The sequence below is a fragment of the Peromyscus leucopus genome, chromosome 12 (assembly GCF_004664715.2).
Source record: "Peromyscus leucopus breed LL Stock chromosome 12, UCI_PerLeu_2.1, whole genome shotgun sequence".
Lineage (NCBI taxonomy): Eukaryota > Metazoa > Chordata > Mammalia > Rodentia > Cricetidae > Peromyscus > Peromyscus leucopus.
Window position 1 is genome coordinate 25050352 of NC_051073.1, and position 15008 is coordinate 25065359.

Consider the following 15008-nt stretch of genomic DNA (forward strand, 5'->3'; position numbering starts at 1 on the left):
CATGTCCCTCAGTAGAAGATTCTGAAAGCCCCATGGAAGATTGAGGGAGTCCCCTGAGGTGGACACCTTTTCCCACTTCAAAAGGCTTTGACCTTTCTCCTTTTATTCACCTCTCCTTCTTACTCCTGTTCTCTGGGATTCTGTCCCAGATAAACCCCTCACATCCAAGTCTTTGACTCAGGCTCTGTGGGGAAGACAGCAACCAGAACAAGTCACCTGCGACCCTTACCTGATTGTCTTGGCTAAGTGTAAACTCCCCAGGTATCTTTTTGTGTGCCAATTTACAAATAATGAAGGTGTGAGATTTGAGTCCTCTGTAAGGTTGGTGATCATCACTTAGCCAAACGAAAAAACAGGGGTTAGGATTTACCTACTTGGGAGAGGTATGCCATGCTTGTTTCCTAGAAAGGAACTAACTTAGCAATCTTATTTAATTTCCTGATGCAGGTGCTCTGTAACTGCTCCATCTTCCTAACGCTTCTGTTATGAATACGGCAAATACAAGTTTGACACATGCTTACTACCTCCTTGTACGAGATGTGCCTCTAACAGTAAGCAGAGAAAACTGCCTCAGGATGGGTTACTTAGCTGAAAGTGATGCCTATACCCTGAGGATTGGAAGACTCATTCCAGCCTTGGATACAGTACAAGGAAACTTACGCCTATTTTGTGGATTAGTTACCCTCAAACTCTTTTGCGATTACTAGTCTTCCCTTCTTAAAGTGCAATAGGGTTCCCATTCTCGTCTACCAACACCTGTCTCACATGGGGCAACTGGTTCAGGAGGCAGTGGTATCATGTGAAGTCCTGAAGAATTCTGAAGTCTTTTGAGGCCACAGACAAACCCCCACTTCTCAGGTTTCTCCAGATCCCAAACACAGCATGAAGGAGCAAAGGAACTCTTCTTACCTTTGGCTCCTCGTACCCACCCCTCTTCAACTTAATCAGATATATCAGGCAGGTTCAAAGGGTACGGGGCACCCAGGATATAGATTAAGAGTCAACAAATGTAGACCATTGACAATTTGACAGCAGTCATGTTCAAGACCCCTGAATCCTGAAACCCCAATTTTCCTCATGTGGGGCCAGTCTCTGGAATTTAGATACTACCCTGGGGAGAAGGAAAAAGAGAAAAAATATCCAGACCACATCTGAAATTATTAAGAAAGCCAGAGATGACCCAACTCACCTGGGGACTATGGTGTATTGCTCCTTCACTCAGATTGAATGAAGAGGAGAAGAGAGAGGCTCACAATTAAACGTATGACAAGGTTCACAAAGTCCTTCTCCAAGGATGTTTACACAGACAACAGTTGCTGAGGCTAAGCCCTTGGTGCAGCTGCAAGCAAGATGTAGGCAATTCAAGAAATGCAGCTTTTTTTTTTTTTTTTGAGTCATTGTCCATGGCAGGGCGGACATTTTGGTGATGTAGCTGACTTTGAGTCACCCAAATTTCTGGAAGTAACCCCTCCTGAATTCAGTGATTCACTAAGCTGGATGTGCATGGTGTCGCTTCATTAATCGTTGGTGGGGGCTGTCTGTGGTAGACGGATGAAAGGATGTTAGCTCACATCTGCTCAGGAAAAGTCACATACACGCAAAGGCTGCACATTTTTGGTTACAACGCACAACAGTAGCCCCCAAGAGACACTAAATCTTTTTATTGAGAACTCAAGTGACATGTCCGTATTACCAACTGTGATATGAAAGTTCCAGAAATACAATTCCACCAACTCCTGCCCTTGCATCCAAAAGCAAAGAAGCAAACCAGAACACCACGCATTTACTCCCCAAGAGGGGATTTCACAGTGAATTTTACTTACCAGAAAAACGGAAAGCACCCTCATCACGATACCACACTTATTCTTTTACTTCCATGCAAACTTTGGGGGAACAAATCAGGTACGAAGCATGGGGATTGCATGTGTAGTGAAATTCAGTCCATAAGTATAACAACATCGTCTACTGTTTGTGGAGTTGACAGAGTCCACAGCCGGTACATTAACTCACTGAGTCACGACAGTAGCTCCATGAGGTAGGTGTCATTGGGTTTACAGGTGAAGTACCTGAGGCTTTGAGGGTAAGGAACATGTCCAAGCAAACACAGCCATGACAAAGCTAGGGTTCAAATGCAGGCCTGACGCACAGGTTTTGTGTGTGAACTGCAGCATGTAACACAGAAGAGAGACAGTGACTTCTCTGTAGTTTACCCACCCAGGAGAAGAGAAAAATCGTTCATTGCGTATGTCTCTCCAGTGCTTCGTTGTTTTTTTTTTTTTTTTTCAAAATAGCTTAGAAACTGGCTCCTGGACCTGTGGGTCTCTTCATATATTAAATAGATGTTGACAATTACTTCATTTTTATACAATTAAATTCCAAATCAATGCCCCCGCCCTCATTGTTCCAATTCTTTTTCTTCAGCTTTTCAAATTCTAGTAAACACAAAAATTTTGGTAAAAGAAAAATTTAGATGTCGTGTGTGTGTGTGTGTGTGTGTGTGTGTGTGTGTGTGTGTGTGTGTGTTTCAAACCCCAGTATATTCTGCTGATCTTGACATTTCCAAGTAATGGTACCCATCTCATCCATCCAAGTGAAATTCTGTAATATGGCGATTTGAGTCATCATAATGTAGAACCTGGTATATAACTGGTAGCCCAGATTTTTAACATGGATCTGAAACTAGAAAGCAGGTATTTACTGACAAGCAATGGAATTTATGAACTTTCTCTTACTGACAGAACATAGGTGGTTCAAACTTTACAAATGAGGTTAATTGTAGTTGAGTCCTGATTATTTTAGGAATAGGCTAACTGAAATTCAGACATACATATCTAAACAAAAACCACATGTCTGCCAGAGTTAGTCTCTGAGTCACACAGCTAACTTCAACTTAAGATTCATCTTCCATTTATCCCACACATTTGAAATGAGAAGATTTGCTTACAAGCAGAACCTGAATGCTCATAAAACAAATTGAGAACTTTTATTCTTTTGATAATATAGTGGTGAAATGTTAAGACAAAACAACTCTGTGATTTAATGGAATAAATCTGATAATCACACAATGGAAAAAATCAACACAAGAAAGAATGATGTATTTGAGAACATTTTTAATAAATAATGTGACAAAATTACTTTTCTGATTATTGAATTTTCAGTATGCAAAATTATGGCTAAAAATAAGAGGTTTCTTACATGAACATAATGAAAACATTAATCACATGGATTGTTCCCTTAGTACTGCACACCCTTTCTATGGGACTTTTTCAAATTACCTAAATGAACACACTTAGTTTTTGGTGAATACCAGCCTTTTTTTGTGGTTTAGTTTTGTTTGGCTTTGTGGGGTCAGGCCTGATACCTATGTATGACTAAAGGTTCATTTTGTTTTCTTCAAATAGCACCAATTATAAAGTCAATGAAATCCATATAATGTCAAAAAAATCATAAAACTCTACAGTCAGAGAGCATCACTTGGCAATTCTAAGTAGGAATGCCTCTGATGAGCTTCTAAGGAAATCTTATAAGATTCAACATTGGCCACAACAAACTTAACACTTCTTCTTTTTTTTTTTTCTTAAAGTCCAGGAAACATTGGAACCATTTGGTTCACAGCCCACAATAAAGTCTGTACATGACTTCACCAGCTGTTATCATTCAAATATTGCAAATACAAACACAGAGCATTAACAAAACAGGTTAAAAACACTTCTCAACCATTTCTTCAATAAGACAAAAAAGGTTAATAGTTACAATGGTTTACAAATAAAGTTTAGTGATTGTGCTTTTAAAACCAAAAAAAAAAAAAAAAGATTAAAAACAGTGCATTACAAAAACAAGAACAACAACAACAAAATCAAACAAACTTCCTTAAGTGGCACTTCTGAAAGTTGAACTGACACTACCAGAAGAAATTGAGGCCAGTTAAGATAGGGATGTCCTTACTCAATTGGTCATTAACAAGATCCACTTGCTTGCAATGTGCATTTGTAGTTGCTTTCTGATTGAAAAATAGAACAAGATTTTTGGCTAGGCTTACTTCTAACAATGACCAGATAACCAGAGGTCCAACTGGCTTAGCCCTACTTATCCAAAAGTACATTTCCAAGAAGAATAGATTTCACTGATTGAAATGAAGACAAAGTAAAAGTACCACCAGGAGTTGCAAAGAGTATATATTTACAATGCGTCTACCCCATTCAAATTATCTGTAGTTCTGTATTTGATAGGTTTTTAGTTTCTCCCAGCAAAGGGTGATATGAAAGACTGACCTTAAAATCATGTAAAATGAAGGATGCTTTAATTGGCATTAGCAGTTGGTCATAGAACTATTATATTTTGAGAGCCCTTGGCATGAGGATCATCACCTTGGTATGTTTGATCAATATTTCGCTATAAATTAGCTTGATATATAAGCAGTGCAATGCCATATCTCAGGGGCAAAATGCAAAAGAACTGCTCTGCTCTTTCTTGCTGGCTGATGGCTGAAGCAAGCAGTCAAGACACTTCTCTTGCTGGAAGTCAAGTGGAACGGTCGCAACGGCGAGAGGGAAGAGGGAGGAGGTTCATCAAGGCTTAGACAATCAATCAGCAACAATAAAAACCCAAGACATTTTTTTTAAAAAAATGGTATCCCAATAGGAGGAATAAAAATGACAATTTGTACATTCTGATTGCACGGAACACTTCATCTGGCATTGTGTGTCATCCGACGTGAGGCATCTGGAGCGATGATTTCACATTAATATCATACGCCTCTCTGGTTGTCTTCAGCTTTCGGTTTCCTATAAGAGAGGAATTTTTGTTCAATTCAAAAACGAATCCAAAGATAATTGTCCTATGCTTATTTATATTCATTGTCTGTGTTTTTTCATTCATTTGTTGGGAAACGTTCATCACAGTGAATTCATTTTTCAACTTTAGTTAGTCTTTATTGCAAATCCTACCCTCACACAAGTACCCAACTGCTCTGTACCATACTTAGATGCCACAGGGCAGGGCACAGGGTTCTGAGCAAGAAGAAGTGCTCTACCTCCCCACTGCTCCTCAGCACCATCGCTCCATTTTAATTCTGACTATCATTTTTAAATACTAGATTTAATGGCAAAGATCTTTCAGCCCCCTCTGAAAGTTCTTTTATTTAAAAGGCAAAAAAAAAAAAAAAACCTTTACAAATTTACTAATAGTCTGGCAGCATTTGTAGGAGAAGTTTTTCTTATTCCAAACCATAAGATTTCAACACAAGATGCATATGGTATTCAGTTACACATGATTTCATAACATTGCTTCTTATATTTTGAAGGCAGACTCTCAAACTCATTTAACATCTACTTGAGATGTTAAACATATTTATAAAGAAACAAATTAGTCTTTCAGTTACTTTTTATTAGCTAAAGAAAACATACTAAATTTCATGGGGAAAGGACTTTTAAAATGGCTTCCAACTATATCTTGTATATTATTCCTAGATACAAAGAAGGGAAGAGACATTTATTTGACTTAGACAAAGTTCCTCTTCTGGCCAGGGTCCTTTCCAGAACAGTGGAGGTGTAAGAGAAATTGACTGGAAGGTCAGTCAAATTAAGCCTGGTGACAGATAATAAGATACTAAAATAAATGCTCATATAATAACTCCCACCTCAGTGAGGTTTCATATGGTACTACAAATTATATCAGACCAAGATATTTCTCAACTTGTATTCTGTCATATATATTTTGTTATTTGGAAATATGTGAAAGAATATGAATTTTAGGTCTGCAAGGACATCACCATCAACATTTAAAATTATGAAATGCCTTCTAGGAAAATTCTTCAGTTCACAGAACTTCAGGTGCCTAGGACACAGGAATTTTGTAACAAAATAGTTATATGTCTGTATGCTGACAGATGTTCATAATTTCAAGGGTTGACATCACAACTACAGTTTAATGTTTTAAAACGTGGGGAAGATTTGGCATACCTCTAATTCTTCATTATTATCATCTCCTCTTTCATATCCCCCAAGAACTTGCATTTCTGCCATATTTCTTCGACCTACGTTCGCTTGCTCTCTTTGTCGGCTTCCTGATCCTCGTGATGACATTGAGCTTGAGGAACTAGGATCTCTGGGGTTGTTTGACATAGGGAAAGTAGGTCTACAGTACGGTGGAATATCCTCTGTGTAAAGAAATACAACGAGAGCATGTGGATAAGATGGAACACTTTCACCTTATAACTTGCCATTCCTGTCTATCTGCAATCCTGGATAGACACACATGAGTGATTCTAAGGCATAAGTATGAACACTACAGGCAGAATGAATAATGCAGGGCTGCTTTTTAAAAATGAAAATAACAAGTCTTGTTTTCCATGTATTGGTTAGGGACTTGGATTGACTCCACTCATAAACCAGTGTCCATCTCAAACTCACTTGGGACCAAGGCCATTAAAGGAGACAGGTCAAATGTGGAATCAATTGACTTCCAATTACGTTATTCATCATGTGATCTCAGCTAATTTAGTTTCTACTGCCACCACCCTCTCCCCAAAAGTGATAGTAGACACTGTGCTTAAAAAGGAGCTGTAATATGAACAAAGACAAAACAGTGAAATCACTATGTAAAGAAGGTCTTCTTATAAGGAGTTAGAAGGAAGAAGTCATTTCCCAATACTTGTTAAGCATGGGGACAGACTCTCCCTATTGAGAAACCAACCTCAATGTATTTGCACCACTGAACTCTGAATCTCAGAAAGTGACTTCAAATACTAAGGCACTTGTGGTAGTTTGAATGAGAATGGCCGCTACAGTCTCAAACAGTCGAATGCTTGGTCCCTGTTGGTGGAACTGTTTGGGATGGACGAGGAGGTGTGGCCTTGTTAGAGGAGGTGTGACACTGAGGATGGGCTTTGAGGTTTCAAAAGCCCAGCCACTCCCCATTAGCTCTTTCTTTGCCTTTCACTTTTGTATGTGATGTAATCTCTCAGCTCCAGCACCCTGCCTGCTTGCCTGCTGCCATGTTCCCTACCGTGATGGTCCTGAACTCACCCTTTGAAATGTAAGCCCCCAGTAAACAGTATCGACTATTAGTTGTCTTGACCATATGTCTTTTCACAGCAATAGAAAAATAACTAAGGTAGCACAATAGTAAATTGCTGTTGATATCACTCTATATAAATAAAACATGATCCATGACCACAGAAACACAAAAAAAAAAAAAAAAAAAAAAAATGCAGCACAAAAGCAGATGTAAAGACAACAAGACGTGCAATATAATTTATAGAAATTATTTAAGATATAAGAACATTAGCAAGAAGCTGCACATACAGTTTATAGTATATAGCTCTGATGATTTTTTATCTGAATCTTTGTAACTGACCCTCCACACAGTATTTTCCTGAAACTCCATATAAGTACTGCTGTTCTAATACATATCTGGACGTTAAGTCCATTAAAACAAAACAAACCCTCTTCTGCTTACTCTCCCCTGCCCTGTCAGCCCCCCACTGCTTCTTTCATTCCTTCCCTATCCACACTGCCTGAGTGAAGCTTGATTTCTCCTGGGTCCACTGATATTCTCTCCAGCAGAAGATAAGGAGAGGATCAAAGTCCCCTCCTAGATCCCCATTGTTCCTCCATCATTGCATGACCACAGTCTCTTCCTAGGAGACATGAGACCGTGTACTTAGGAAGCCAGTCACAATCCTCAATGGCCCCCTTGTTCTTTTCATTCTTCCCATCACCGTCTCAATTCACAGTTCTGACTCTTGGGAGTTTTCTCTTCATCTGTAGTCTCTTTTCAGTTATATCTTCTTACACCTGTTTCTTGCTGTGACTTTTCATTTCGTCAAATGACAGTATGTTCGAATCTCTCTGGCTAAGAACTCTGCCTTAACCCTATTCTCCTCAGGAATCAATGTGTTCCTTCTTTCCTTGCTGAACAGACAACCTTCTTAAAAGGCAAACTGGCTCAAAATTGGCAGTGGTAGTTCCTATTCACTCTGCTGATGAGATCTAATGGTGAAATCTACATTGCCACTATAAAACTGAGAAAGTTAAGACGGGGCTAACCACATTTCAGTCCTTATAGCTCCGACTTCTCTCAGTTCTTAGTCAAGTGCAACAATACTATTCTTTCAGCTTTCAGCACTGATGCTCTTCTTAGGATATGTTTTACGTGTAAGTGTGAAAAAGAGTGCCTCCAGAATGTCAGTGTCCTGATATTTTCTCCTGTATGTGTGAGCACATGTGTGTGTGTGTGACTACAAGGTTCTTGAGGTCAAAGTTGAGCCTTAGAGACATCTGAAGACCTATTACTATAAATACAGCACAATGGGACATCTGAAGACTTATTACTATAAATACAGCACAATGGGTGTTTGATATGTGTAGAAATAAATCAAATGGAGGTAAATGTCAGCACAAAGGATCAGACCTTCAAGTTTAGAAAAGCACTTTCCTTAATTAAAAATATCCATTCATTTCATATGTAAATCAGGGTGCCTCTCTCATTAAATAAATAATGTAAATTGAATCAAGAAGGTGAAAATTACAGCAATGCTTAGCAATGATAATTTAATGATATACACACGCAGGGTTATGGTTCAAATAAAAATCTGGAAAATCAAAGCATAATGACTGGATCAGCTAAGTGCATGTCATGGGCTAAGTTTCCTTATTTCTGTATTAACGGTTTCCAATTTAGCTCTATAGACAGAAATAATTTTATAATGTAACAGCTACTTAGTACATTTCTGAGGATGGATTTAAACTCCTTTTCCTCTTGGCTCTGATTCTGTCACACCAAGCTCTTTGTCGGCCTGCAGCTTTCTCCTCAAGCATCCCTCTTAGTGGTCCTACTGCTTGGCCAGACATGAAGGCCATAACTGACATCATGGTCTTCAGTGTATGAATCACTGCTTGGAACACAGGGAGGGCCAGGAGTCAAAAGTTTAGTGCTAGATCAGCTTGGCTTTAATGGCCAGCGATAAGCTAACAGGCTGATATTACCAAGGGCTCCACGGTCACATGGCGACAGTGTTTGTGTTAAAGGCACAGTTCTGGAGCTGCACTTGACGTCTAAGTCCAAGTTTGCAGCATGTGTCCCCCTTTGGTCCCAGAACAAAGGGGAACCACCCTTCCTGCTGCAAGGAAGTTAGTGAACACACAGAGCAACTGACTGATTACAAGTCTTGCTGAAAATAGACTCTAATAAAACACAGTAGAAGTCTGAGTACATTTCTCATGTTAATTCCTCCATCACTTCCTCCTGCCCCCTCCATCATTCTTTTCTTTTACCTTTTCCTTTACTCTTTTTGTTTGTTTGTTTGTTTTTCATGACAGGGTTTCTCTGTGTAGCCCTGGATGTACTGGATCTCCCTCTGTAGACCAGGCTAGCCTTGAACTCACAGAGATCCACTGCCTCTGCCTTCTGAGTGCTGGAATTAAAGGTGTGTACCACCACTGCCCAGGTTTTTAATCTTTTTTTTTTTTCCTTTCTCTTAAATATATATATATATATTTCACATTTCTACCATTTTGGCCCTCTTGACAAATTTTATGCAAGCCTTCTCATCTTAACCTTCTGATTGGAATTCCTGCTCACCCCTTCCTGTTTGAATGTGAAATGTCTCCCAAGCTCCTGTTTGAAAGCTTCCCTATTGGGCAGTGCTGTTCTGGGAGGCTGGGGAACCCAATGGGGGGGGGCTAGGTTGGTAGAATTACTTCAACTGAGGTCATGGTGGGTCTCTTCAAGTACTCTACGTGCTCCTGATTTCTGCTCTGCTCCCCGCTCCATATCACATTCCTACCACCATACCTCTCTGCCATGTACTCTCTGCAGTGTGAACCAAAATAAATCTATAAGAAATCAGTTGGCCACAGAAATATGAATAATACACGTTCTTTCCAGATTTCACACCTCTTCAGTTCTCATCTGACATCAAAGCAAAAAAAGCATATCTGATACTAGTCAAAAAATAATAGATGAACATCCAAAATTTTTTTTTCTATAAGACTAGATCACTTCACCTTGTAATGTTTCATATTTCTTTCTTTTGTACTGTCATATGCTGTAATACATGCAGATATCTGACTTTTTTCTCTTGCCTTTTTCATGTGTGATACCATGGTTTATGTGTGTGAGTGGATGTATGTGTATAAGTTTGTGGGTGTGCATTCACATGGATGCCGATTGATGTCTGGACTCATCTTCCTCTTCCTTCTTATTTATTGAGGAGGGTCTCTTGGTGAAACCCAGGCTCGCTGATGCTAGACTTGCTAGCCAGCTTGCTCTTAACATTTCCTGCCTCTGCATTCCAAAGCTAGAATTCTAGGTGCACCGACATGCCCATCCCACATTTATCACTGGTTCTGCGCATCGGAATTCTGTTCCTCACGCTTTAATTGCTGTGTCATTTCACAGTCCTCTTGTGTTTCTTACCTCCATTCTTTCTAGGGGTGTGTGTGTGTGTGTGTGTGTGTGTGTGTGTGTGTGTGTGTGTGTGTGTATGATGCTAACATTGAACTCAAGGCTCTGTTGGTAAGCACTCTACCATCCATCTACTTCTAATCCTAGGACACTATTTTTAAAATTATTTTTAGAATTCATACACGAGTATAACACAACTACATCAATCCCTTCTTCAAACTCTTCCCATTGCCCTCTTCCCTAATTCATGACCTCTTTTTAAAAAATTATTATTGTTACACACACACACACACACACACACATATATATAGAGCCCACTGAGTCTGTTTAGTGTTGCTTATCTGTACATGTGTTCAGGACCAACCATTTGGGATTGGACAACTTATGTGGAAACTCCTCCTTGAAGGAAATTGATTCTCTCTCTCTGTAGTCATTGGCCACCTATAGTCTCTCTCTCTCTCTCTCATTTCTGTCTTTTTTTTTTTTTTTTTTTTTTTTTTTTGACACAGTGTTTCTCTGAAACACAGTCCTAGCTGTCCTGGAACTAGCTCTGTAGACCAGGCTGCCTCTCCCTCCCAAGTGCTGGGATTAAAGGTGTGTGCCACTCCCCCCCCCACCGTCCCTACCCCCCACCCCCACCCCCTGCTTGTGCTACCTGTAGCTCTTTATTTAGGGATAAGACCTTATGGAAAATACCCTATCCATATTGGCATGTTAACTGCTGGTAACATTATGTTCATCTTTTTCATGCATAATGTTGAAAGTTCATGAGTACATTTTTCTCTTTGGTGTCTAGGGTGCACTACATAGCAGTAGGCATCCTGGTCATTTGGATCTTACAGTCATTCCCGCCCCTCTTCTGTGATGTTTCTTCAGCTTTAGGTGCGGGGCTTGCCTTGAACATGAACTGGGGTAGTCCTACCCAGTGGTAATGCTTACAAACCACAATGACTGGCCCGGCAAGATATCCCCGATGACGCATGAGTGGGACTTGGATCTTTGGCATAACCAACATTGGTTTACTTGGACCTAAAGCCTGTCTGATGTGAGGGAATGCCTACCTGGGACTGTAAACCTAGCCAACTGCCTGTAGCTGGGGATGGTACAGAGCCTAGAACCTTCTACTGCCATTCTCTGAAGCTAATGTAACGTCTAACCGTATTCTAAATGCTCATCCTTACAGTCACAGGTAGTATAGCTCTCCTCTCTCTCATCAAAGATGCATATTTTTACTAGCGATGGAGACTATTACAGAGATCCACAACTGGTTAAAATGCCGGGAATAGAATACTATTTTTCATGTCTTAGCTATCATGACGGCTTTGTCTTCAGAGTGGACATTTTCAGTGTGCTTTACAGAATGTGGACTCTTTTCCACTCGTAGACTAATCCTGACACCTTGGGACATTTCACTGGGATATAGCTGCACTCATCCATGTCTAGGTTTGTATTCACTGGCTTCATGCTAGCAGCTGGATTTTTAGCTTTGGGAAACGTTCATACAGCAGAGGTGACCAACCGGCTACAACATAGGTGTCGTTTTGTTTTTCCTCCTAGAGAACGGATTCATAAACATTTACCATGCCTCACTGCTGACACTGGATCTTTATAATTCAGACAGTTGTTACCTCAGCATCGCTTGCTCTAAAATTCACTTCTACTCCATCCCTTTCTCCTGATCTTTTAATTCAGTTTTTTTCCACTCTTAATGACTGAATTCGTGTCTATGTTATAGTCAGCATCTAATTAAAAATAAAACAAGTGCAACCTCCTTATGACATCTAGGCATTTCTCGTTTTAATTTGGCTATCACAACTGACACACAGGGCCTCAGAGTAACTTTCCAAACAACTCCCCTTTTTACGGTATTGTTTCAACTTATATGTTGCTGTGGAATATTCCTTTACATTGTGTGAAGACATGTCGCTGTGATTGGTTTAATTAAAAAGCTAAATGGCCAATAGCTAGGCAGGATTTTTGAGGCAGAGGGAATGCTGGGAAGAAGAAAGACAGAGATGTACGAGGAGTCACCAGCCAGATGCAGAGGAAACAGTACACGCAGGAGATGAGGTAATAAGCCATGAGCCGTGTGGCAGCACGTAAAATAATAGAACTGTGTTAATTTAAGTTATAAGAGCTAGTTAGAAACAAGCCTAAGCTATAGGCTGAACTTTCATAATTAATAATAAGTCTCCTTGTGGTTATTTGGGAGCTGGCTGGTGGGACAGAGAATGACTTGCTACAATATTTTAACATTTATTGGTTGTATAGTGCTACCATGCCTACCTCTGACCTGCCCATATTGGCTATTTTTACATTTCCTTGATGTTATTTTAACTCACTTTACCTTTTATACCTAGATTATTACTGTAATACCACACCTGACATTTCAGTCTCCCCTTTCACTATCCTGGGCTGGTAGTTATTCTTCGAAGCCACAAATCACATTACATCATTCCTTACTTGAAAGTCTTTTTTAAAAAATTAAAGTTAGCATACAAAGAAACAGGATTCACTGTGGTATTTTCATACATATGTGTCCTCACACTTTGTTCAAATTTACCTTCCTCCCCCGACTCTCCTCTCTCATGCCTCTGACTAGCCTCTGGGAGGTCCCTTCCTCCCATCAAATAGTCACCTTTCTGCATTTCATGTTACATGTGTTCTCTTACCCTCTCTTCCTCATCCCCAGCAAAATGGCTCCCTGCTGCCGATATAATACATCTAAAACTCTTTCTCATGGTATCCTTAGTTTTTCCAATCTGGTCACTTTTCTAGATTTGTCTTTAACTATTGATCCTTGGTCCTATTCTCCAAAAACTAGAAACGGTTGATCATCAAACATTTACTTTCAAGCTTTCATCACTTTTTATCCATATACTTCCTTTACCTGATTATCTACAGCCTCCTTGTTTACTCTGATGAAAGCATGATTTCCCTTAAAAATCTAATGAAAAATTCAAATTCAATTCATGTGGCATCTCTTCAAAGAACTTTGTATGATGTCATGGACTGGAACCGATTGTATTAAATAAGCTGAGAACATTCTCACCTCACTGTTAGAAAGGCCTTAATCATACTTCTTTTTAATATAGCCACAGAAAGTCTACGACGTGTCTTGAAAGTTTATGGGATTCTGTCTTTGTCTGCTGTTTAGAAAACCAGTACCTTGGACCAGGTGCGTCTTGGCTGGAGGAAGGTCTCTCTTTGCCACCTTGTTTCCCCGTCCTTTCCCTTCATTTTGCTGTTCCTGTGCTTCTCTGGGGTCACCTGGGTTTGTTCGCAGGTCAGGGACTTGTCGTCCATCCAATGCTTCTCTCGCCTTGTAACTGCCTCCTTTTCTGTCCGACGATCTGTCTGTTCTTGCTTCTATAGAGGCGAGCTTGGGCACCATGACAGGCCGTACCTCCAGCTGAGCCTTGGACTGCACAGTGGGCGATTTTATAGCAGGTGGTGGTACCGGAGGGGGTGGAAGATCTAAAAGGGAATATTTTGAAGGTGTGAGATCTGACAGGTCGAAATTCGTCAAAAGTAGGTTTACCATTGGAGTCACATTCAGTTTTGGAAATATTGTACTTTACATGGACTAGAGCAATTGAAGCTGACAACAATTAAGACTGATAACTTTAATGTTTATCATCATCCAAGCATAGAAAAATTGAATGACAGAATCAGGACTTGGAGACTATCTACTATGGGGCTAGCCTCTACTGTGCATATGTATTATAATTTTTCCCTACTCCAAGCAGCACAGCTTCCTCTTTGATTTCAGCATACTTTCCAAGGTCCTGGATGAATATTCTCTTACATCTTTAGGCAACCTCTTCAAACTGATTAAAGCTGGCACTTAAATTTAACTGTCATTGCTAATCTGGCCTAAATCTCTTCTTAATTTGTAGGTAAAAAGCTCTACATAGATTTTTAACTTATTTTCTGATATCAAAGGTGCTTACTATCAGAACAAAGACTAATGCCCTTAGATTCTTAATCTGAACTTTACTGTTCTTTTCTTATTTCATTTGATCACACATATCTACAGTTCAATCAAGGCCTCTCTTTACCCTGTACCCAGACATTTTAAACCAGATAATTACTGGTAGAAATGTAGGTTAATTTCTTATTTTATATGTATACCTATGTCATCTAGTAGTTAAATTTCAAGCATTATTTTATAAATCATATTAACTTAAAGTCTTTACATCATGAATGTATTCCAAAATGAAACTACACATATTGCTGAAAATCTAGAAAGTGCATTATTCTTAAGCAGTTCATAAAAGTGATTCTTAGAAACATTCCATGAATAAAGAGAAATACATCTTAATAGTGTTTGGTAAGTTAACATAATATCAACAACTTTTCAAGGAAGGGCTAGACTGTAGTGTGATAGATGGATTACAATAAAAGGGATTTTATTCCAGAAGACTAAGAGGATATTATAATAGTCTATATATGAAAAGATAGGGGATGAAATATTACAATGGAGTGTTAAAAGGAGAGCAAAGAATTCATCTGAGTGATTAAGGAAGAAAATTATTATTACTTAATGATCAATCATAGAATATAGTACTGGGGAGGGGAAGTAATCAGAGATGATTCCC

The 15008-nt window shown here is 39.4% G+C and overlaps 1 protein-coding gene across 1 annotated transcript in view; it reads right to left on the reverse strand.

The window, feature by feature from the left end:
- Positions 1-3093: 3093 nt before the first annotated feature.
- Robo1 (roundabout guidance receptor 1) overlaps positions 3094-15008 on the reverse strand; it is a 992815-nt gene continuing 980900 nt past the window's right edge. The window contains 3 exon segments of the mRNA XM_028874769.2: positions 3094-4784; positions 5961-6157; positions 13576-13884. Of these exon segments, the coding sequence (XP_028730602.2) occupies positions 4770-4784; positions 5961-6157; positions 13576-13884 (521 nt within the window). The 3' untranslated portion in view covers positions 3094-4769.